At 40.3% G+C, this 26,309-nt stretch overlaps 1 protein-coding gene across 2 annotated transcripts in view; it reads right to left on the minus strand.

The window, feature by feature from the left end:
• dcp1a (decapping mRNA 1A) overlaps positions 1–26,309 on the minus strand; it is a 68,188-nt gene that overhangs the window by 31,859 nt on the left and 10,020 nt on the right. The window contains exon 3 of one of the 2 annotated variants that reach the window (XM_073072198.1): positions 11,114–11,241. In XM_073072198.1, the coding sequence (XP_072928299.1) occupies positions 11,114–11,241 (128 nt within the window). Of the gene's footprint in view, positions 1–11,109; positions 11,242–26,309 lie in introns of those variants that run through there. The other variant, XM_073072199.1, reaches the window with a different exon arrangement.

Raw genomic sequence — 26,309 nt, forward strand, 5'->3', positions numbered from 1 at the left:
AATCATAAGTTAATTCAGTTAGTTCAAATGAGTGAAGAGGAAATGTACTATGCTGTTTTAAGTCACTTTACAACTAACTGATAAGCCATCCCTCCACAAAACAAAGTTAATTGTTATATAAATTTAGTTCTCTGTGTAGTAGTATACAGTCCATGCCAAACAGTGGTTCACATATGCACCATGGATTATTTTTATTCTTTGCTAACAAGTGTCAGATTAAAAAATGGATAAGATTACATACTCGGAATCAAGAGTAATAATGTCAATTTCTATTTTTCTACATTATAGGCAACTATCAATAAGAATAGTGACAAAAAGTAAATTGAATAGCACCATGAATGTAGATATAACATAAAACGGTTTCAGTGGTCATTTTTGTTACTATACTCCATGACAGGTGTAAATATTTAATCACACTGCTTATCCTTATCATATCAGGTCACTTAACACAAGTCTGCTATATCTCACTGTGACCAATTCAATCAAGGTTAATATTACATGGCCACAATTACACAATGACAGCTGTATTTTAAACTACAAAGAATTCTTAACTCACAGAATTTAAAACTGAGAACATACACTTTTAGAACTCAAATTTTAAATTAATTAGCACAATGCAGTATCTCCAGCTTCATGATGTTGCTTATTTGTAGTCAAGTAGAAAAGGAACACAGCCTTCAATAAAAGTTGTAATTTAAGTGATTATCTTTATAATGGCTGTATTTTATAATTGAGAGTTTATTGCACATTAAAGGAGGAAAACATCCAAAACATTCTTGCAAATCCCTTTGACTGTCTGTATACTCCAAATTGAAATTCTCTTATATCAGGATTTATTTACATCTGTATTAACTAGAGAACTTTTAACTTTCTTTACAATGGCATACAATTTGAGAAGGGCAATGAGGGCTGTTGATAGGGCCCACCATGGCCAGCTGATTTAAAACCTGAAAACTCATAAGATCAAAGGCAAGTAAGATCCAAAACTGGCAGAAGGTGAACAGTAATGGTTCTTGCACATTTTTTGATAAATATTTTTTGTTACCATTAGCATTTCACAAGTCTCAGTATTTAGCATCTTTTGCTGCTTTAACAATTTAGATCTATGTGTTGAGGGACATTATTTTGAAGATGGCAGAGACATTAGTCTTGGCTTGACAACAAGGAAGTAATTTTAGATTTCAGAAAGACAGAGTCTGGGAATGCGCACAAATGAAAATTGTCACTGCGCTGCCTAAGGATGTGCAAAGTAAACACATTTGAGTTGCACCAACCCAACTATGTAACTAATGTAACAACAGAGTGGTGTGGAGTGATAGGACACCCACACATCTTTAAATGTAGCAGGACACATTGATAAGATTAACCAGGAAGGTGGGATGCCTTCCTTTTTTAGGTGTAGAATAGAATACATGGATTCTTATTTTAGAACTGTATAGATCACCGAAGTAGATTACAGTTCAAGTACTTTTAGTTGCATTACACGAAAGATGTGATTGCAGTGGAGAGGTGGCAGGAATAGAAAATTGTGGTAATTAAAATAATATAAACATGTTGATTTTTTTAAACAAAAAAGTAAAAGTGAAATTGAAATCTTTTAAAATAAAGTGATCTTTCTGTTGACTCTACTCAGGTATATTTCCTCTTGTACAGGGAACACAAGTTTAATGTAATTGATATAAGGATGAGATTTTAGATAAGACACTTTCATTCAATGGGCATTAGAGGTTTAAAACACATTGCCTGAAAGAATGCCAGAAGATAAACCCTCACACTTATGAAGTGCACATGTACTGAAAGAGAATTTACTGGACAGCAGACCCAGCATTGGAAGGTGGGATCAGACTGTATTTCTTTGTTTGACAATGACAATGGGTTGAATGCCCTCCATATTAATTCTTTACGGTTCTCAAACAAGTTGGCTTTGTTTCATGTAGCTACAGCACTTTCTATGACCAAAGGACATAACTAACTAAAAAAGCACCTATTAAACAACTAACTTCTTTCAGGATACCAGAGGAAAAAAGAAGTACTGGAAACTTGGGGAGAATAAAGTACAAGTATCAATGAATTCAATGATGGTTTGTGGGAATGAAACAAGGACAATGGGAAAATTAATTTGCTTTTCTCCCAACAACAATCAAGATCTCTTCCATCCACAAGGGGGCAGACTGTGGCTTAGTTCAACTCCTGCTAAAAATTGCACCCTTGTTTCAATCTATAACCTTCGAAGAGTATTACCACTAGATACACAGAATTGTACAGCATAGCCCTTCGGTGCAACTCTTCCATGCTGACCAAGGGGCTCATTTAAATCAACCCCATCAACCTATATTTGGTCCATCCCTCTCAACATTTCCTATCCAAGCACATAATAGTACCCACCTTTCCCACTTCTGGCTGCTCAGTCCGTATACTCACCCATCTTCTGTGTGGAAGCACTTTCCCCCCACACCTTAAACATACAATGCCCAGTTTCTAAACTTCCCTACCCAGGAAAAACATCATTGTAACTACCTACCGTATCTGAGCCTCTCAAAATTTTATAAGCCTCCAAGGTAACTCTTCAGCCTCCTTCTAGGGAGGACAGTCCCAGCCTATCTGATCTCTCTCCTTATAACTCAAACCTGTCAAGATTGGAATTCTGAGAGAGCAGTCAAACAAGATCTAATATGTTTTAAAGTTGCAGCTTTAAAACATCAGGCCTTTGCCCTTTGTGAAGATAGACTGTTTAACTTAAATTTATGCTTTATTCATAGTGTTCCTGAATCAAAAGTATAACATATGGGGTAATGATTACATGTCTACATAACATTATTTTTAGTTACTTTATACACGTTGAAGTTGTACATAGAACACCTACAGCACAATACAGGCCTTTTGCCCCACAACGCTGTGCTAAACATGTACTTACTTTAGAAATTACCCAGGGTTACCCATAGCCCTCTATTGTTCTAAGCTCCATGTACCTATCCAGGAGTCTCTTAAAAGACCCTATCATATCCGCCTCCACCACCATCGCTGGTAGCCCATTCCACGCACTCACCATTCTCTGCGTAAAATACTTACCCCTGACGTCTCCTCTGTACCTACTTCCCAGCACCTTAAAACTGTGCTCTCTTGTGCTAGCCATTTCAGCCCTGGGAAAAAGCCTCTGACTATCAACACAATCAGTGCCTCTCATCATCTTATACACCTCTATCAGGTCACCTCTCATCCTCCGGTGCTCCAAGGAGAAAAGGCCAAGTTCACTCAATCTATTCTCATAAGGCATGCTCCCCAATCCAGGCAACATCCTTGTAAATCTCCTCTGCACCCTTTCTATGGTTCCCACAGCCTTCCTATAGTGAGGCAACCAGAACTTAGCAGTGCTCCAAGTGGGGTCTGACCAGGGTCCTATATAGCTGTAACATTACCTCTCGGCTCCTAAACTCAATCCCACGGTTGACAAAGGCCAATGCACCATATGCCCTCTAAACAAAAGAGTCAACCTGTGCAGGAGCTTCCAGTGTCCTATGGACTCGGACCCCAAGATCCCTCTGATCCTCCACACTGCCAAGAGTTTTACAATTAATACCATATTCTTCCATCATATTTGACCTACCAAAATGAACCACCTCACACTTACCTTGGTTGAACTCCATCTGCCACTTCTCAGCCCAGTTTTGCATCCTATTGATGTCCCACTGTAAACTCTGACAGTCCTTAACACTATCCACAACACCCCCAACCTTTGTGTCATCAGCAAATTTACTAACCCATCCTTCACTTCCTCATCCAGGTCATTTATAAAAATCATGAAGAGCAGGGGTCCCAGAACAGATCCCTGAGGCACACCACTGCTCACCAACCTCCATGCAGAAAATGGCCCATCTACATCCATTCTTTGCCTTCTGTGAGCAAGGCAATTCTGGATCTACAAAGCAAGGTCCCCTTGAATCCCATGCCTTACTTTCTCAATAAGCCTTGCATGGGATACCTAATCAAATGCCTTGCTGAAATCCATACACACTACATCTACTACCTTCAATGTGTTTAGTCACATCCTCAAAAATTCAATCAAGCTCGTAAGGCACAAACTGCCTTTGACAAAGCCATGCTGACTATTCCTTATCTTATTATGCCTCTCCAAATGTTCATAAATCCTGCCTCTCAGGATTTTCTCAACTTACCAACCACTGGTCTATAATTTCCTGGGCTATCTCTACTCCCTTTCTTGAATAAGGGAACAACTTCTGCAACCCTCCAAAACCTCTCACCTCCCCATTGATGATGCAAAGATCATCGCCAAAGGCTCAGCAATCTCCTCCACCTCCCACAGTAGCCTGGGGTGCATCTTGTCCAATCCCGGAGATTTACCCAACTTGATGCTTTCCAAAAGCTCCAGCACATCCTCTTTCTTAATGTCTATATGCTCAAGCTTTTCAATCCGCTGTAAATCATCCCTACAATCACCAAGATCTTTTTCTATAGTAAATACTGAAGCAAAGTATTCATTAAATACCTGTTATCTCCTCTGGTTCCATACACACTTTTCCACTGTCACACTTGATTGGTCCTATTCTCTCACATCTTATCCTCTTGCTCTTCCCATACTTGTCGAATGCCTTGGAGTTTTCTTTAATCTTGCTCGCCAAGGCCTTCTCATGGCCCCTTCTGGCTCTTCTAATTTCATTCTTAAGCTCCTCCCTGCTAAGCCTTATAATCTTTTAGATCTCTATCATTACCTAGCTCTCGGAACATTTTGTAAGCTTTTCTTTTCTCCTTGACTATTTTTTCAACTGCTTTTGTACACCATGGTTCCTGTACTCTACCATCCTTTCCCTGTCTCATTGGAACGTACCTATGCACAACACCACGGAAATATCCCCTGAACGTTTGCCACATTTCTGCTGTACATTTACAAGAGAACATCTTTTCCTAATTTATGCTTCCAATTTCCTGCCTGATAGCCTCATAATTCCCCTTACTCCAATTAAACACTTTTCTAACTTGTCTGTTCCTATCTCTCTCCAATGCTATGGTAAAGGAGGTAGAATTGCAATCACTATCTTCAAAATTCTCTCCCTCTGAGAGACCTGACCAGGTTCATTTCCCAGTACCAGACCAAGTACAGCCTCTCCTCTTGTAGGGTTATCTAAATATGGTGCCAGGAAACCTTTTTGAACACACCTAACAAACTCCACCCCATCAAAACCCCTTTGCTCTAGGGAGATGCCAATCAATATCTGAGAAATTAAGATCTCCCACCACGAGAACCCTGCTATTATTACACCTATCCAAAATCTGTCCCCCTATCTGCTCCTCGATGTTCCAAAGTGCTCCTTGTTATTATTGGGTGGTCTATAAAAATCACCCAGTAGAGTTATTGACCCCTCCTGTTTCTAACTTCTATCCACAGAGACTCAGTAGACAATCCCTCCATGACTTCCTCCTTTTCTGCAGCCGCGACACTATCTCTGATCAGCAGTGCCAACCCCCCCACCTCTTTTGCCTCCCTCCCTGTCCTTTCTGAAACTTCTAAAGCCTGGCACTCAAAGTAACCATTCCTGCCCCTGAGCCATCCAAGCCTCTGCAATGGCCACATCACAGCTCCAAGTACTGATCCACGCTCTGATTCATCCACTTTGTTCATGATGCTTTTGGTGTCGAAATAGAGACATCTCAAACCATCGGTCAGAGTGTATCCCTTCCTTATCACCTATCTTCCCCTCTCACGCTGTCTCCAAGCTTTCTCTATTCGTGAGTCAACCGCCCCTTCCTCCGTCACTTCAGTTTGGTTCCCATCCCCCAGCAATTCTAGTTTAACCTCTCCCCAACAGCCTCAGCAAACCTCCCTGCCAGGATATTGGTCCCCTTCGGATTCAAGTGCAACCCGTCCTTTTTGTACAGGTTATGCCTGTCCCAGTGCTTCAGAAATCTGAATCCTTGTCCCTGCTCCAATCCTTCACCCATGCATTTATTCTCTACCTCACTATTCATGTGGCACAGCCAGTAATCCCGAGATTACTACCTTTGAGGTCCTGCTTCTCAACTTCATTTCTAACTCCCTCTAGTCTGTTTTCAGGACCTCCTTCCTTTTCCTTTTTATGTCATTGGTACTAATATGTACCAGAACCTCTGGCTGTTCACCTTCCCACTTCAGGATATTGTGGACGTGATCAGAAACATCCTAGACCCTGGCACCTGGGAGGCAAACTACCAACAGTGTCTCTTTCCTTTGTGCATAGAATCGCCCGTCTGACACCCTAACTATAGAGTTCCCTATTATTGCTGCCTTCTTCCTTTCCCTATCCTTCTGAGCCACAGGGACAGACTCTGTGCCAGAGGTGAGCGGCCACTTTTGCTTCCCCCAAGTAGTACCCCACCTCCGCCAACAGTACTCAAACAGGAGTACTTATTGTTAAGGGGGACAGCCACAGGGAAACTCTCTAGTATCTCCTCTTGCCCTTCCCTCTCCTGACTGTTACCCACTTATCGGTCTCCCGAGTCCCAGGTGTGACTACTTCCCTATAACTCCTCTCTATCACCTCCTCAGTTTCCCTGACCAAATAAAGGTCATCGAGCTGCACCTTCAGTTCCCTAACGTGGTCCTGAAGGAGCTGCAGTTCAATGCACCTGGCGCAGTGGTGGCTGTCCGGGAAGCTGAGTGTCTCATGGACATCCTACATCTGACACCCAGTACAGAACACTGGGCTCATAGACATACTTCCTCTTTCTATTTCTCACAAGTAACTTACCTCGCCTCGACCCATTATTGCTGAAGCCTGAATAAGCCAAATCCCTACCACTCTGCCTCTGATCACTCCATCGATGACTGCTCAACCTGGCGGTGTCATCCTCTTATGCTTGAACCTTCCTTGCTATCTAACTCAAGATTGGTGTTACAGTTATAGCCGCTGATAGGTCATGTACAATGGACAAATGTTCTTGAAGCTCCCTTTTTAAATAACTGCCGCCGACCTGCGAGAAATCCTTCTGTTAACACCGGTGATAGGCCACGTACACGGATGATAGAAAGATGAAGAACTATTGAGGGAAGGGTTAGATTGATCTTAGAGTTGATTAAATGGTCGGCACAGCATTGCAGGCCAAATGGCCTTTACTGTGCTGTAATGTTCTTTGTTCTTAATAGTGCCTGAAACAAACTAGATGGGCCAAAAGACCTGTTTCTGTGCTGTAGTGCTTCTTGACTCTGATATCATATAATGAAGTTAGAGCACAATCAGTAATAATATTTGTGTTATTAACTCAAAAGTGCAAACCTGGTGATTGTGAAAAGCAAAAAAGTGAAAGGATGGCATCAGAATTGGAAAAAGATGTTCTAACGAGAATAGTCCAATCTGCATCACTAAACACTTAAGAAGCAAAAATAAACCAAGTAACTGGAAAAATCCAAAATGTGAACCCATAAGTAAAAACAAACTTATTAGAAAATTCACACCCAATGGTTGCAAAGTACAATCCTACACTAGAGAATAGAGCTAAGGAAAAATGATCTCTTGTTGTCGAGCCCTCCACCAATGGAAATGCCCTCTCCACCACTCACTTTGTTCAGACCCTCCATTATGCCGCCTCAGCTCTCCAGAAAACTGCCCCAGCCTCTTAATAAAGCAATGCTTGTAACTGTTTAGAGCTGAATAAAGTTCAAAGTAAATTTATTATTTAAGCACATGTCAACATATACAACCCTGAGATTCATTTTCTTGCAGGCATTCATAGTAAATGCAAGAAACACCATAGAGTCAATGAATGAGTGCACCCAACAGGAAGGACAAACAGTGCAAAAGGCAACAAACTGCAAATACAAAGAGAGAATAATAATAAATAAGCAATAAATATGGAGGACATGAAATGAAGCGTTCTTGCAAGTGAGTCCATAGGTTGTGGGAACAGTTCAGTATTGGGGTGAGTGAAATGATTCAATAACCTGATGGTTGCGGGGTAGGTAATATATGTTCCTGAACCTGGTGGTGGACTTCCGGTAAGACAGCGGCACACTCTGACGCAGTGGCTTCTACGGGGTCAACCAAGAGTGTTTTGTCTTTTTAAACATTTTTTTTTTACAATCGCAAGACCCTGTTGGACATTAAAAACTGAAAGTACTGGACTTGGTGCAGACTATGATGCTGCCTGTGACAGAGTTGTCAGTGCACAGAGATGTGCAGTCTAACAGTGAGTGAACATCTTGGTTGCTTTTCTTGTGATCGTGAGACCTTGCTGGTTTTTGGCAGTGTGGAGTGCTGCAAAACTAATTTATTGGTTTTATTGGCGAACAGTAGGGAGACTGCATCGACTTAGTCATAGTGAGGGTTAAGCCTCAAGCCACGGTGTTGCCTGCTTGCGCCCCCTGGGGGTGGCAGCAGGGTCAGGCACTCCACCAAAATGCTGGAGTTGGTGTGGTGTGGCATGTGCTGGAGTCAGTGCTGCCCCCCAGTGTTTTCTCAAAAGAAGACAAGCGTTTGATTGCAGATTGTTGCAACATTCATGGACTTGGGGAATTGGGCTATATTTTTTGTGTCACTGTATTTTACAGCTGTCTTACATATGCTATATATGTGCTTCATGCTGTGTATATAAGTGTTGACACTATATTTTGCACATTAGCCCTGGAGTAACACTGTTTCATTTGGTCATATTCATGTATGGATGAATGACAAACTTGAACCTGTGGTTCCTGAGGGCAGCAGTGGGAAGAGAGCACGGCCTGGATGGTAGGGGTCCATGATGATGGATGCTGCTTTCCTGCGATAGCGCTTCTTGTGGATGCGCTCAATTATGAGAAAATCTAGATGATGGAAATCCAAAGCAACACACATAAAATGCTAAAGTAGCTCAGCAGGCCAGGTAGCATCTATAGAGAAGAGTAAAGAGTCGATGTTTCAAGCTGAACTCAAGAAGGGTCTGGCCTGAAACATCGACTGTTTATTCTTTTCCACAGATGGTGCCTGGCCTGCTGAGTTCCTCCAGCATTGTGTGTTGCTTTAGATGTACTCACTGGTGGAGATGGCTTTATATGTTATGGACATGGCTGTATCCACTACTTTTGGTAGGCTGTCCTGTACAAGGGCATTAGTGCCTCCATACCAGGCTATGATGTAACCAGTCAATACACCGTAGCCCCAACTATCTGTTTATCAATCACAGTCGTGTTGAATAGTGCCTTCATTGCAAAACTGATACAAATGAATAAACTTTAAATATTTTACTTATTATAACCCCTTATATGCTTCTTTGCATAAGATATAGGCATTACTGGCAGCATTTAATGGCCATAGCCACCTCTACCCAATAACTTATCAGTGGGCAACCGTGCCCACGATAAAGGTTTTAGATATGCGGTTGAGCAAAAAGAACTATCAACATATACAATGCTGGCAGCAGCATTCCCACCTCATACAAATCTTCCTTCTCACTATTAATATCTACAAGGTCAGTGAGTCATTGATGAAGCTTGGGTATGCTGTTGCAATGCATCATGTAGTCACTCTGCCACTAGTACAGAAAGTTTAGTGGTAGTTAGGGTTCTAGTCTTTGCCCTGGGTGGTGTAGAGCAACTTCAGATTTGGCAGAGTTGCATTAACAAACTAGTTGAGAGTAGAGTATTACTGCGTTATGCTGAGTGGGGATCCAGGTGGGAAAAATCACTCCAAGACTTTTTCCCTGCTGACGAAAAAGATTTTACATTATAAATTTTGCTTAAAAGCAAAAACCCTTATGAGACAATTGACTTTACATAAGGCACACTACATGACCCAGTATTTATTTTGCAAAGTATTCAAATAGCAGGGCTGTACTCTGCCAGATCACAGAATATAAACCAAAATTAAATCTATTGCACTCCTGCTGCATTTCTACAGCAAAAGCAACAAAGTCATCTTCACTGGCTCAAACTTTGGTTCTTTTCTGTTAATAGCAAATTATCCAGACAGCTTTCATGATAAAGGAAGTAAAGAGCTCGAGATGAGCCAGTGTAAATAGCCCAATTGGCTTATAATAAAGAAACTTATTTTCCTAAAACAGAAGATAGAAATATTACAATAAAAGCACATGAGAGACTGCAGTCTTTTGAATCTGGAGCAAAAAACAAACTGCTTGATGAACTTAGCAGGTCAAGATACATCTGTGGAGGCAAAAGGATGGTCAACAGTTCATGTCAAAATCTTGCATTTTGTTCAATTTGGCATTTAGTACTGCGGATGCAATTTTTGGGAATACTGTAGCGGTGTGCTACACACAGCGCTAAAATAACAACACGCAGTCGGTGAGCTGCAGTTGCGAAAGAGGTTTATTCAAACTTCGCGGCCTCGCTTTAAAGCCTTCCTGTTCCCGCCCTCCCCGGGCGGGAATACTGTAGGGGGCGCATATTCACAGTTCCGTCCCGCGCACGGGCTTTTCCCCTTGCTGGTGAAGCAGGCTTGGTGCCCTCTTTGGGACTGGCCTCAAAGCTGGCGCACGCCACTTTATGAGCCGGTTCGAGTGCGCTGGGAAGTGGGTCGCCACAATACATGTATTATCTGGATCAGCTCTTAAAATGAAATCATTACATTAAGGTTGGACACCTCATTTTCTGTCTGGGTAGCCTTAACCTGACAGCATGAACATTGATTTCTCTAACTTCCGGTAATTTTTGTCCCTCGCCAACCTTCCCTTTCTCCCATAGTTTACTCTCCTCTTCCGTCAGATTTATTCTACTTCAGTGCTTCACCTTTTCCACCTATCACCTCCTAGCCTCTCATTTCATCCCCCTTCTCCCACCACCCAAAACCCCCTCACATGGTTTCACCCATCACCTACCTGTTTGTACTCTTTCCCCTCCCCCCACATTCTTATTCTTTCCAGTCCTGATGAAGGGTTCTTGGCCTGAAACATCAGCCCCTCCATAGGTGCTGCCTGACCTGCTGAGTTCCTCCAGCTTTGTGTGCGTGTTGCTCTGGATTTCCAGCATCTGCAAAATCTCTCGTGTTTAGCATTACATACTGTGCTGTCATCAGTTGTGCAAATGTGCATTTGCTTGGTGGTTAAAATCTATTTAAAATTAAGGGTAGATTTTAAAGACATATAATACTGCAGTACTGTAATTTAACATTGTAGGCTGAAGATACATACTTACAATTCGAATTTCTATAAAGAAGAAATGGGTCTTGGAGTTGAAACTCTAAATCTTTGTTGATGGGTTCAACTAAATTTTTCATATTTAATCGATTCATGATTGTAAAGCCATGGTAAGGGGAAGCAGACCTGTGAACAAAAGTGTATTTATTGATTTAAATTCTCAATACAAGAATAATATAAAAGTGTCGATACTACAATATTTATCACTGTTTTTACAGAAATAAATATTCCCTTTCTTTCATGACCAATTTGAAACAAGTCTTTTCCCAACCTACACATCCAAAAGCAAATCTATAATTCATTGATCTCTTACTCTAGTTTTCTTTGATTTCTATTAAATCGCCAAATAGAAAGCATAAATTTATTGCATGGATAAGGGGATACTTCTGACAACAATGCAAATTGGCCTTCCAAAGCAAGTCTCATTCTACTTTAATACTGGCAGTAATCAATTTGAACCATTCAGAAATTACAAATGCTTGACAAAGAATGCTTCAATGCACAAAATAATTGCAAGGATAGGGTAATCAATTGAGCATCTGAAAAACTAATTTTCTATCTCAGCTTTCCTTCAATATTCATCTTATATCTAATAAATGCATAATTTTCAGAATACATTTTTATCAATGCATCCATCTGTTACATCAAATATAACTACATTTGATGCACATACTTTGCTCTCTGACAGTCCATCTCAAAGGACTTCAGCTGTGATGTGCTACAATATTCCAAATACAAAACAGACCCTTTAATGTACCATGCTTGAAATACTTGAAAAGGGTTCCAATACACATATGTATATATGCAGTTTCAGCGACAGGTTACTATCGATGCAATGCTCCTCAGACAGGATGAAGAGGTCAATACTCCCCAATGCCATTAGGCTTTACAATTCTACCGCCAGGACTTAAGAACTTTTTAAAGCTATTATTAATGCTTTTTGAGATGGTGATTTAGATGCATATCATATTTTTTTTTTACTGAGTTAAGTATTGTATGTAATTAGTTTTGCTACAACAAGTGTATGGGACATTGGAAAAAAGTTGAATTTCCCCATGGGGATGAATAAAGTATCTATCTACAACAGGAATAATATTTTTCGTAGCTCCTCTGACACCATAGGAAATTTTCTGTAAAACTAAAGATCTTCTTTGTTCATTCTAACCACTTAATAGTAATTTCTAACTTCCATATAGCACTAAGAATTTTCTTTAGAAGTCAATCAATATTTATTCAAATCTTCTTAGAATGCAAATTAAATAAAACTTGGGCTCTCATTTGTTGTATTCCAACACTGGTTGAGTTTTTGGAAAATGTCTTTTTTTACCTCTGGATGCACACTAATTAATATATAAACGACAAATGCATTAAATAAGAATATTCCTAACAATGCAGAGGAAACCACATGGCCAATAGCATAAGATAATAATCTTAAGGTAAGCAATCAAATCAAGGTCTAGGTAGTTAATCATAATTATGCAGTACAAGCTGTGAGAGTATCTAAAAGCATTTGCAACCAACTGGGAAGTCTTTCTGTCCACAAACCTGAAGATGCTCAGTTCCCAACTGAGAAATTCTCACTGCTTAATGCAAAGCATAGCAGGATTGATTTCGCTAGAGCAAAGCAACCAATCATGAAATTGTCATTAACAGGAGGCAACATACAGCTAATGTTAAAGTCAATTGATTATAGTGAGTTCCTCAAGGAGGAACTGTTGCCTGGGATGAAACCAGTAGTAGTGATGTTCGGTGTATTATTGATAGCATTTTAGAACACAGAACGGGACGATTCTTCGAGTGCCTGGATTTACGTAATATCTCATGCCATTTTGACTGAAAGTCAAGTCAGGTCTACTTTGATGAGATCACCCAGCCAAACATATACATCCAGCAGCCCAACACTCAAACCTAATCCTAAAGTCCAAAAGGGACACACACTCCACAAACCCTAGGCACTTCCCGATTAACCCTGGCTTCAGCCCCACAAACCCTAAGCACACCCCGATTAACCCTTGCTAAACCCCCACAAACCCGATGTCCTTTGTCAGGAAGGGCAAAATTCAACAAAGGCAAGTGTTGGACCTGGTTAATGAAGGCGTGGGCCAGTTCAAAGCGGCAGGGTTGCGTGAAACTGAATCTCAAGTGACGAGATCAAAAAGCACAAGAGGGCTGATAACAGATCTTGGGAAGATCTGGGTAGTCCAGCTGTTTCTTCAATGTAGGCATGCCTATTGTTTGCTACCAATCACACCAAAACAAACAGCTTTCATTCAATTTTCCCAAACATTCCTGGGAAAAGCACAAAACATTTACATCTTGTAATTTAGATTGTTTGCAATAATTAATTTAAATCTGTAAACTATATTAAAATATTGTTGTTCCTTTTGTTCCTTTCCACACCTTGGGTGGCAACCTTGCCGTTTCTTTATCATTTTTGTGTTTTTAAAAAAAAACGAGGGTGAGTTGCTAGCTCAACGCTCAACCCAGCATGGATAGAAAGTGTGCAAGGAGCCGGCTGGATTTGAACCTGAGACCACTCACCTTGAAGTCCGATGTGGACTCCACCACTGGCTGGCAACATATTCAAATATAGTACAGCAGATAAGGAACGATTAGAATTTATTTATTTAATGATACAGTGAAGTGTAGGCTCTTCCGATCCTTTGAGCCACATGGCCCCAGCAACTCCACAACCCCAATTAACCCTAACCTAATCACGGGACAATTTCACAATGACTAATTAACCTTCCTAGTACGTCTTTGAACTGTGGGAGGACACCAGAACACCCTGGGAAAACTCACATATTCCACAGGGAGGACGTACAGAGACTCTTTACAGAATGGTGCAACAATTGAACTCTGAATTTAAGATAGATAGAGATAGATAGATAGATAGATACTTTATTCATCCCCATGGACACCCTAAGCATCGCACCCAATTTAAAGAAATAATACTTGATTTTCAACACATTATTTCCTCAAAATAGACGATCAAACAAAGTAGACAGTGACTGAGAGAAGTTACAAATATTACATTATGGATTACAAAACTGCTGGTAATAGATCTTAGAATTCATAACATTTTAAAACTCAGCAGAGGGCCAAGAAATTTAAAATGAAAAGGAAATAAGAAAAAAAGAGTAAACTGGGCTAGAAAATAAAAACAGTCTGCAGCAACTTTCATAGGCACATAAAAATAAAAAGATGTCAAGAGGATAAACGTGGGTCTCTTACAGAAAAATTTCTTGCAAACAGTATACATAGTGATGAAATAAGGAAATGGCAACAAAATGAAACACTTTCCATCCAATTTCATGGTAGCGTTGTGCCAGATTCACACCTTTATATTAGAAACACAGCACTGGCAACTAGTGAAAGATATACTTAATTTTATTCAAACTCTTAATTGCAATAGCTAAGCACAAACTTTAAACTTGCACAGTATGCTAGCATTGAGACACAAAGACATCTGTTTCAATAAGATTTGCAGTTTCCCTTTGAGCTCCAAGTCCCAAACTCATGGTCACTTGTTAGGACGTAGGTTTTGGAAAGAAATTAAATCCTGCATCCAAGATTCATTTACAATTAACAGTTTGTGAACCCTTTGCAATTACCTGGTTTTCTGTATTAATTACTCATAAAATGTGGTCTGATCTTCATCTAAGTCACAATAATAGATAAACACAATCTGCCTAAATTAATGTCATTATTGTCATTCATGTCATTATTGAACACATTGTTTAATTATTCAGTCCAGGCTGGAAAAAGTGTGTGAACCCTTGTCTTCAATAACTGGTAGAACCTCCTTTAGCAGCAATAACCTCCACCAAACATTTCCTGTAGCTGCTAATCAGACTTGCACAATGGCAAGGACAAACTTTAGCCTATTTCTCCATACAAAACTGTTTCAGTTCATCAATATTTCTGGGATACCTTACAGCCCTCTTCAGGACATGCCATAGTATCTCAATTGGGTTAAGGTCTGGACTCTGACTTGGCCTTTCCAAAGCACAGATTTTTTTCTTTTTAAACTATTCTGTTGTTGATTTACCCTAGTGTTTTGGATCATTGTCTTGTTGCATCATCCAACTTCTATTAAGCTTCAGGTGACAAACCACTACCCTGGTATTCTCCTACAAAATATATCTTGATAAAATTTTGAATTCATTGTTTCTTCAACAATTGTAAGCTGTCATAAACATACTGTACCTTCCACCTTGCTTCACAGTCGAGATGAGGTTTTGGTATTGGTGTGCAGTGCTCGTTTCTCTGCAAACGTATAAGTGTGTATTTCTGCCAAAAAGTTCAACTTTTGTCTCATCTGTCCACAGAACATTGTCCCAGAAGCGTTATGGAACATCTAGGTAGTCTTTTGCAAACTTTAGAGTGTGGCAATGTTTCTTTTGGAGAGCAGTGACTTCCTCCATGGTGACCTTCCATGAACACCGTTCTTGTTCAGTTTTTTTTTCTTATAGTGGACACATGAACAGAGACTTTAGCAAGTTCAAGATATTTCTGCATTTGTGTTTTAATCGTTAGCCTTGGGTTCTTTTTCACCCCCTTCAGCATTGCACACTGTGCTCTTGGTGTGACCTTCACAGGACGCCCACTCTTGAGGGAGAGTAGCAATAGCATTGAATTTGCTCCATTTGCAATTTCTCTTACTGTGGACTGATGAACTCTCAGGTCTTTAGAAATGCTTTTCTAGCCTTTTTCCAGCTTCATGCATCTCTACAATTCTTCTAAGGTCCTCTAAAAGTTGATTTGATCAAGGTATGGTGCACATGAACAGATCTTTACTGAGAAGAGCAGGCTCTGACAGTAACCTGACTGTGTGTCTTTTTTATCCAGGCCACATCGCCAATCTCATCTCATTGACTGGAACACCCGACTCAACTAGCTTTTGTAGAAGGCATTACCCCCAGAGGTTCACACAATTTTTTTGAACCTAGACTGTGATTGTTTAAATGGTGTTCTCATTACTGACAAGAAGTAGAATTGTTTGTTTGTTATTAACTTAAGCAGATCGTGTTTGTCTATTATTGCGATTTAGATGAAGATCAGACCACATTTTACCAGTAATTAATGCAGAAAACCGGGTAATTGCAAAAGGTTCAGAAACATTTTTGCAACTGTACATCTCCGTCCTATTCCTCCGTTATCCTCCAGTGAGATAGCCGCACTGATAGTCCAATCAAGGTCCAACCTATTTTATTCATCTTTGTCCCATTCCATTTGGGCTATTGATTGCTACAGAAGTACCTCCACTTTTACAACCGCATAGCACCCTACTCACTGGTATTCAGCCAATCACAAATAACAGAGGAAAAGGGATTAATTGCATCAGGTGGGTCATACAAGTATCTTGCTCCCACATCGATCTCATGACAAATCTTGCAACTAGCTACTTAGTTGTTGGTCGTCGAAGCCTGTTGTCATCTCATATTACCACAGCAACTTCACTGGTCATTGAAGCCCTTGATGTCACTGGAGACCCATTGTTTATTGCACTGCAATACAGACGACACCAACTTTTCGCTTCCGATGTTTTTGACCTCTGAGACTGAGTCCTTGTACAGCATATATGTCAAACTCAAGGCCCGTGGGCCAAATCCGGCCCGCGGTGGAATTATCTTTGGCCCACGAGATATCTAATTACTATTAAAGCTGGCCCCAGTAATCGAAGCGCCTATGGCGTATGATATGGCTAATGCTGAGTTTATTCAGGTACCAGGTTTTCAGGGTTTTTAGTGTTTATTCGGCAGTCTTGCTTGGCAGTCTTCTTCATAAGAAACGGAATTTGTAAAGTGAAACACTTTGTAGTTACAGCAGAGACTGAGACACATGAGAACAGGCTGAAAAAACGGAGGCAACGAAAGCTGCGTTTGCACGCGTCCGATTGATCCGGCCCGCATGAAGCTGCATTTTGCTCAATCCGGCCCGTGACCTAAAATGAGTTTGACACCCCTGTAAATGTACAGTAAGCTAATTTCCCATTTTAAAAAAAAATGAACACTGTTTAGTGAAAATGAGAATGCTGTATTCAAGACACAGGAGAGTGCTGAGACTCGAATCTGGAGAAAGCAATCTGCTAGAACTGAGTCAAGTAGCATTTGTGGAGGCAAAGAGATGGTCAATAAATCACGTCAAGAGTTTTCATCAAAACTCAGAGGGTAGAGGGAGGATCACCAGCATTTTGAAGTAAAGGGAGGGGTGAGATGGAGACTAATAAGTGGAACCAAATGATGGCTAGGCTAAGAGTGGAGTATTAAGGTAGAGGTTTGTGGGTGACAGTTGGAAACAGATAAAGTAGGGATGGTGTGCAGGTGAAACCAGTTGAAGGGCATATTAAAGGTGAATCAAGGGGAAAGCAAAGAGGCAATCCAGGTGGATAGGAATGTGGATTATGGACAGATGGAAACATGGTTCTAAAATTTTCCTAAATCTTCTACCCTACCATAAATCTTCACCACATTGTATTCTGTGTTTCATAATTTCTTTAATGACAAATGAATGATCAAAATTATACAGCATTGAAACAAATCCTTTTCCACCATGACAGCTGAAGTAGACAAGTACTGATCTACTTGTAAACTAAGTCCAAATTCCAGCACTCAGCTCATCATATTTCTAGTGCTTACCTAAATAATTCAGTGTTGAGGGAATGTCTGCCTCCATTAACCCCTAGGACAGTGTGTTCCAATTTCAACTACCTCACGAGTGGAAGAATTCTTCTTCAAGTCCTATCCATGTGTCCTAACTCTAAGTTCAAATCTATCTCCTCTGATTAAGGAATAGTTTCTCAAAATCTACCCTATTTATGCCACTCAGTTTTGTATCCCTCATTCAGGCCTTCCTTGGCCTTCTCTGCTCCAAGAAAGCAAACATAGCCTATTCAGTTCTTCCCCCATTCAAAGAGTAGTTGGCATTTGGAATGAGCTGCCAGAAGAGGTGTTGGACTACCCTTTTCATCACCTCTGATACCACAAATTAAATGTCAGCAATACTACAGAGCTGAGTTTCCTCCTCCAGAACTTCTGGAGGTCTGAGAGCCAGTCCTCATCGGGGGATCAGCAAGGGGGGGGGGGGTGGGGGAGGAGGGAGAAAATCAGCAGTGGAGATGATCAGCAACTTTAAATTCCTTGGTGTTATCATTTCAGAGGACCTGTCCTGGGCCCAGCGTGCAAGTGCAATTAGGAAGAAAGCATGGCAGTGCATCTACTTCCATAAGAGTTTGCAGAGAATATGGCATGACATCTAAAACTTTGACAAACTTCTAGATGTTTGGTGGAGAGTATATTGACTGACTGCATACCAGCTTGGTATCAAAACACCGATGCCCTTGAATGGAAAATCCTACAAAAAGTAGTGGATACAGTCCAGTCCATCATGGGTAAAACCTTCCTCACAATTTGGCACATCTACATGGAGTATTTTTGCAGGAAAGCAGGGACCCCTATCACATGTCATGCTCTCTTCTTGCTGCTGTCATCAGGAAGGTGGTACAAGAGGCTCAGGACTCACATCATCAGGTTCAGGAACAGTAATTCTCTCAGCCATCAGGCTCTCGAACCAAAGAGACTTACTTCACTTTCCCCATCACTGAATTGCTCCCACAACTTATGGACTCACTTTCAAGGACTCTTCATCTCATGTTCTTGATATTTATTGCTTAATTATTATTATTTTCTTTTTGTATTTGCACAGTTTATTGTCTTTTATACACTGACTGAACGCCCAAGTTGGTGCGGTCTTTCATTGATTCTATTACGGTTATTGGAGTTATTAAGTACACCCACAAGAAAATAAATCTCAGGTTTATATACAGTGGCATGCAGAAGTTTGGTCACCCTGGTCAAAATTTCTGTTTCTGTGAATAGTTGAGTAGAAGATGAACTGATCTCCCAAAGTCATGAAGTTAAAGATGAAACATTCTTTTCAACATTTTAAGCAAGATTAGTGTATTATTTTTGTTTTGTACAATTTTAGAGTGAAAAAACAGAAAGGAGCACCATGCAAAAGTTTGGGCACCCCAAGAGATTTGAGCTCTCAGATAACTTTTACCAAGGTCTCAGACCTTACTTGGCTTGTTAGGGCTATGGCTTGTTCACAGTCATTGTTAGGAATGGCCAAGTGATGCAAATTTCAAACATTTATAAACACCCTGACTCCTCAAACAAACCTTGTCCCAATGATCAGCAGCCATGGGCTCCTCTAAGCAGCTGCCTAGCACTCCGAAAATTAAAATGAATGATGCCCACAAAGCAGGAAAAGGCTATAAGAAAATAGCAAAGTGTAGCCGTTTCCTCAGTTTGTAATGTAATTAAGAAATGGCAGTTTAACAGGAACAGTGGAGGTCAAGTTGCGATCTGAAAGACCAAGAAAACTTTCCGAGTGAACTGTTCGTAGAATTGCTAGAAAGGCAAATCAAAACCCCCCTTTGACTGCAAAAGACCTTCAGGAAGATTTAGCAGACTCTGGAGTGGTGGGTGCACTGTTCTACAGTGCAGTGACACCTGCACAAATATGACCTTCATGGAAGAGTCATCAGAAGAAAACCTTTCCTGTGTCCTCACCACAAAATTCAGCGTCAGAAGTTTGCAAAGGAACATCTAAACAAGCCTGATGCATTTTGGAAGCAAGTCCTGTGGACTGATGAAGTTAAAATAGAACTTTTTGGTCGCAATGAGCAAAGGAATGTTTGGAGAAAAAAGGGTGCAGAATTTCATGAAAAGAACACCTCTCTAACTGTTAAGCACAGGGGTGGATCGATCATGCTTTGGGCTTGTATTGCAGCCAGTGGCATGGGGAACATTTCACTGGTAGAGGGAAGAATGAATTCAATTAAATGCCAGCAAATTCTGGAAGCAAACATCAGACCGTCTGTAAAAAAAGCTGAAGATGAAAAGAGGATGGCTTCTACAACAGGATAATGATCCTAAACACACCTCAAAATCCACAATGGACTACCTCAAGAGGCACAAGCTGAAGGCTTTGCCATGGCCCTCACAGTCCCCCTGTGGATAGACCTCAAAAGAACAGTGCATTCAAGACAGCCCAAGAATCTCATAGAACTAGAAGCCTTTTTGCAAGGAAGAATGGGCGAAAATCCCCCAAACAAGAATTGAAAGACTCTTAGCTGGTTACAGAAAGCGTTTACAAGCTGTGATACTTGCCAAAGGGGGTGTTACTAAGTACTGACCATGCAGCGTGCCCAAACTTTTCCTTCAGGCCCTTTTCCTTTTTTTGTTATTTTGAAACTGTAAAAGATGGAAATAAAAAAGTAATCTTGCTTAAAATATTAAAGAAATGTGTCATCTTTAACTTTATGCCTTTTGGAAATCAGGTCATCTTTTACTCGCTTAGCTATTCACAGTAACAGAAATTTTGACCAGGGGTGCCCAAACTTTTGCATGCCACTGAATGCAGTGACATATATGTAGTTTGACAAGTTTACTTCGAACTTTATTCAGACCCCCACTCTTTGTTCACATAAATCAGTACTATAACAAAATATTTTAATTAAATTAACTGAGACTTTCTATTTGCTGATCACATATTTTCATGGTAGAGCCCAAAAAACAGGGGAAATTATAAAGCAAGATTTGCCCATTACTTACAAAATTGATCAAGCTGTGCCAAATTAGTTGGGGAGTGGTGATTGACAGTAATCTTGATGTCTTGCCAGAGATGTTTGATCAAGTTAAGATCAGAATTCTAACTGGGAAAATCAGATACATCAATTTTCTTTATTTGAAGCCACTCCATGGTTGCTCTGGAAATGCGCTTCAGATTGTTTGCCCTGTTGAGAGATGAACTCCCCCTCTTCCTTTAACTTCCTTCAAGCTTTTGGCAGAGGTTGGCAGGTTTTTATCCAGGATCTCTCTGTATTCAGCAGCATTCATCTTCACATCCATCCTAACCAGATTTCCAGTTCCTGCTGCTGAGAAGCACTCCTATAGCATGATGCTGCCTCCACCATACTTTACAGTAAAGATGGTGATACCTGGTTGATGCACAGTACTAGATATACGCCACACATACTGTTTGGTGTTGAGGCCAAAAAATTCCACTTTAGTCTTAAATGACTACAAGACCGTTTTCCACATCCTTATAGTTTCTTCAAAGTGACGCTTTGCAAAGTCTTTATGGGCAAGGATATGTTTCTTTTTCTTAAGCCAAGACCTTTCAAAGTACATCACTTCACACTTATCCATACTGAACTCCATTTGCTACTTCTCAGCTCAGCTCTGCATCCTATTAATTCTCTGTGTAAATTACAAAACCTTCTACACTATCTGCAACACCAACCTTTGTCTCATCTGAAAACTTATATCAACCTCCAGGTAGAAAATACTCCATCTACTACCGCCCCATGCCTTCTGTGGGTAATCTGGTACTGAATCCACACAGCCAAGTTTCCCTGAATCCCATGTCTCTTAACTTTCTGAATGAGCCTATTATGGCCAACATTGTCAAACAACTTAATGAAATCAAAATACACCACATACAGTAAGTACACTGCTCTACCTTCAAGTTCTGTTGTCATTTCCTCAAAGAATTCAATCAGGCTTCTAAGAGACCATCTTTCTTTCAGAAAACCATACTAACTATCTGGAATCAGACTATGCTCTAAATGTTCATTAATCCTATCTCTACGATTGCTGATAGTTTGACCACCACCAACATGAGGTTGACTGGTCTATAATTACCAGGATAATCCCCACTACTTTTCCTGAACATAAGAATAACATTTGCTGCATTCCAGTCTTCTGGTACCACTCTTGTAGCCAGTGAAAACACAAAAGTAATAGCCAAAGGTGTAGCAATCTCTTCCCTCGCCTTCTGTAATTGCTTCATGTACATCCCATCCAGCCCTGGGGACGTGTCTATCCCAAGGTTTTCAAAAAGTTCCAGTACATCCTATTTGTTAATGTCAACACATCAGTTTGTTTTTACACTGTCCTCATATTCAGACATTAGGAATGTAGTAATTTAGTAAAGCAGTAATTCGTACTTTAGTAACCACTCATTAAAAGCACTCCTGAAGTTTCTCCAGACTTCATTCCTCTCTCATCAACATCCTGAGTTAACTCAGAGAAATTTAATCAAGTTAGTCAGAAAGGATCTCCCCCTTCAAGCCATGCTAACCATATGTGATTAACCATTGCACATCCAAGTGGCAATTAATCACCTCTCAGATTTTTTACAATAGTTTCCAATGATGTTAGACTAACCATCTTGTAATTAATTATCTATACTGCCCTTTTTGAATTAAGGTACAACTTTGGATGTTCTACAATCATCTGGCACCTCTTCTGTGGTCAGAGAAAAGTAGAAAACTTCTGTCACAATCCCAGTTTTTATCCCTTGCTCTCACAGCAGTCTGGGATACATTTCACTAGGCCCGGGAAGTCTATTCACGCTTAAGCTTAAAACATCTGATAGTTTCATCCTTTCATTGTAATTTGTTATAAAATTCCATTATTCCTCTGCCTAAATGTTTTCCCAATCTTCTTCTCCATACTGAAAACAGAAGTATTAAATAAGATTCACTTATACAGTTGGCCCTCCTTATCCGCGGGGTTTGGTTCCGGGACACCCCCCCCCCCCCCCCACAGATACCAAAAAACGCAGATGCTCAAGTCCCTTATATAAAATGGCGTAGTATTTGCATGTAACCTCCACACATCCTCCTGTATTTTATAATACTTAATACAATGTAAATGCTATGTAAATAGTTGTTATACTGTATTGTCTAGGGAATAATGACAAAAAAAACCAAAAACCACATGTTCAGTAAAGACGCAATCATTGTAGCTCTTCTGGGAACGCTGATGCCGCCTCGGCATCAGCCGATCCCAATTCTCCCGTGATCTTTAAGTTCTGAGGCTGTAGTGCTTTACATAGCTAGCCAGCCATCCCTTACTAGCCTTAAACTCCTTCCTGTCGCTCACAGCACAAGTAGTGAATGAACGAGATGCGAGGCAAACAATGCTCAAGCAATGAGTAATACTTTTAATCATCCCTAGATTACAGTACTGTACTTATAATACCTGATACAATGGAAATGCTATGTAAATAGTTGTTACACTGTATTGTTTAGGGAATAAGGATGCTTTGGAGGAGGCTCAATAATACCAAAGACAGGATCTGTGGAGGTTGAGGGCTAAGGATCTTCAAGCATTGAAGGTCGAGACTTCACAATTGCAAATGCTTTAGTTAGAAACATTGTTATAGGAATTGTCAGTCTTAGCCTTTGAGGAATTGCTTTGACCACTTAATTGCTTTTTAGGAGCCATTTTTTCACAGAAACAAAGTAGTGACCGAACGAGACATGAGGCGAACAATGCTCAAAGAACGAGTGCTGGAGAGAGAACTTCCGGGTTTTCCCGATCCGCAGTTGGTTGAATCCGCACTTGCGGAACCTGCGGATAAGGAGGGCTGACTGTATTCTCTGACTCCAGGTACAGATAGTCACTTTCATCTCTATGGGGCTGAACTCTTACCCTAGTTACCCTTCTACCTTTACTTTTGGGGGTTTCCTTAATTTGACGACCAGCTCAGCTCCCCTTTTCAGTCTTTTTGAACCATTCGTTCTTTACTTTCTGGGTGTGGTGGTAGGTGGTAGACGTAGACACAGACACACAAAAACTGATTCCGGTTCCATTTATGTTTTACTATTCACCACCCCTACTATGTCCTATTCCTTTGCCGATTTAGCTGAAATCCTCCCCAACAGCACCAGCAACGCATCACTGGTCCACTAGTCTGCACAGATCCTGGTTTCCTCAGAAAGTCAATATAATCTTGAACTCAGAGGTTGAGAAAATGTTGGAGTCAATAGGATAAAGTCAGCATGGTTTCCTTAAGGGAAAATCCTGCTTGACAAACCTATTGGAATTTTTTGAGGAGATCACATGTAGGATAGATAACAGAGATGCAGTGGTGGGATAAAGCCAGTGACTATTGGTGTTCCACAGGGGTTAGTGTTGGGACCACTTACTTTTATATGCTATGACCTAGATGAAGGAATAGATGGCTTTGTTGCCAAGTTTGCAGATGATACAAAAATTGGTGGAGGGATTGAGGAAAGAGGTAGGTTGCAGAAGGACTTAGACAGATTAGGAGAATGGACAAGAAAGTGGCAAATGGAATATAATGTTGGAAAATGCATGGTCATGCACACTGGTAGAAGAAATAAATGTGCAAAGTATTTTCTAAACAGGGAGAAAATCCAAAAATCTGAGATGCAAAGGGACTTGGGAGTCCTTGTGCAGAACACCCTAAAGGTTAAGCAGGTAGAGTTGGTGGTGAGGAAGGCAAATGCAATGTTAACATTCATTTCAAGAGGTCTAGAATACTAGAACAGGGATGTGATGCTGAGGCTTTATAAGCACTGGTGAGGTCTCACCTTGAGGATTGTGAACAGTTTTGGGCTCCTCATTTAAGAAATGTGCTGGCATGGGAGAGGGTTCAGAGGAGGTTCACAAGGACGATTCCAGGAATGAAAGGATATCACAGGAGGAACGTTTGATGGCTCTAAGTCTGTACTCACTGGAATTTAGAAGGATGAAGAGGGATCTCATTGAAACCTCTCTAATATTGAAAAGCCAGGACAGAATAGATGTGAAAAGGATGTTTCCCATGGTGGGGGAATCTACAGCAAGAGGTCACAGCCTCAGGATAGAGGGGCCCCATTTAAAACAGATGCAGGGAAATTTCTTAAGACAGAGGGTGGTGAATTTGTGGAATTTATTACCATAGGCAGCTGTGGAGGCCAGGTATTTAAGACAGAACTTGATCAGTTCTTGAATGGACATGGCATCTAAGGTTACAGGGAGAAGGCTGGGGAGTGGAGCTGAGGAGGGGAAAACAAAAGGATCAGCCATGATTGAATGGTGGAGCAGACCCAAAGGGCCAAATGGCCTAATTTGTGCTCCTATGTCTATTCAACACTCCCATTCCTGCACCTTTTTCTTCAGCCATCCATTCATCTAAATTATTCTCTTAATCTCAGTGGCATCAGAAGCCCTTGGTTGATTCATTCTCCTTAGAAACTTGTTCTATTAGAAACTAAATTTCTCTTCAGTCATGAGGGGTTGTTAAAACTTGCACCAGGCAAGAAACATGCACTTTATGATGCATGCTCACAAATGGATAAAAGTATTCATTCACAAAATCATACCAATTTGAATGGTTCTGTTGTACCAGTGCAATAATTAGATTTCCACCCTACTTTGAAGATCTTTACTGCTTTTGGTGAACAAATGAAACACAATCTTGATGCAAGCAGAAAGATAAGGTTGAGAGAAATGGTTGCAGGATGACACATGAATATTAAAGGACAGATGACATTTATAACGGACAAGAAGCTAAGCAAAAGTAGAGAACTGGCTCTGATTTTAATGATGTCTTAGCGCAATGGAAATGGATGACCCAAATTCAGGAAACTAAGGTATAGAAAACAATCTGAGTAGAGAAAAGAAATAAAGTCAAGGTGTTCCTTATGTTACTGGTGTATGGGCCATTTAAACATTTACAGTACAAAATAATGAGAGCTTGACAGAAAGGTATAGGAATAACCATAGGGGATTTTAATCAAATAAACAAAGGAAGCCTGATAGGAAGTATTCATTTGTCTTTAGCATAGTCTCTTGGAGTAGCATGATCTGGAGACAAACAGCAGGTTATACTTGACCTGGCATTGTTCAACAAAATATGTTTAAATAATGATCTCATAGTGAATGATTAACTGCTAGCAACAATCATGATTGAATTTTTCATTTAATCAGAAAACAGAAAATGATAGTCTAAGATTAGTATTTTAAAACAAATAAATTCAACAATGAAAACATGGAAATAGAGTTATCTAAAATGGAGAGGAAAATTCAGTTAAGGGTTCAGTCAGTTAAAATGCAGTGACAAACATTTAAGGGGATCCTCTTTCAGAATATACATACATAATACGCATTGGAATGCATGTACATTCATGGTTAACAAAAAAGTTTAAAAATAATATCAAACTCAAAGAGCAGATATTTGCAAAAGGACTGGCAGATCAGAAGATTGGGTAGAATATACAAAAAGGCAAAACAAAAACTAATACATGGATGAGGAAGAAGATGGATTAAAAAAAATCAGGCTAGCCAGGAATGTGGAAAGATTAAAAATACATTTAAAAATGCAATTAC

Source organism: Hemitrygon akajei, chromosome 19 (genome assembly GCF_048418815.1).
Source record: "Hemitrygon akajei chromosome 19, sHemAka1.3, whole genome shotgun sequence".
NCBI classification, from domain to species: Eukaryota; Metazoa; Chordata; class Chondrichthyes; order Myliobatiformes; family Dasyatidae; genus Hemitrygon; species Hemitrygon akajei.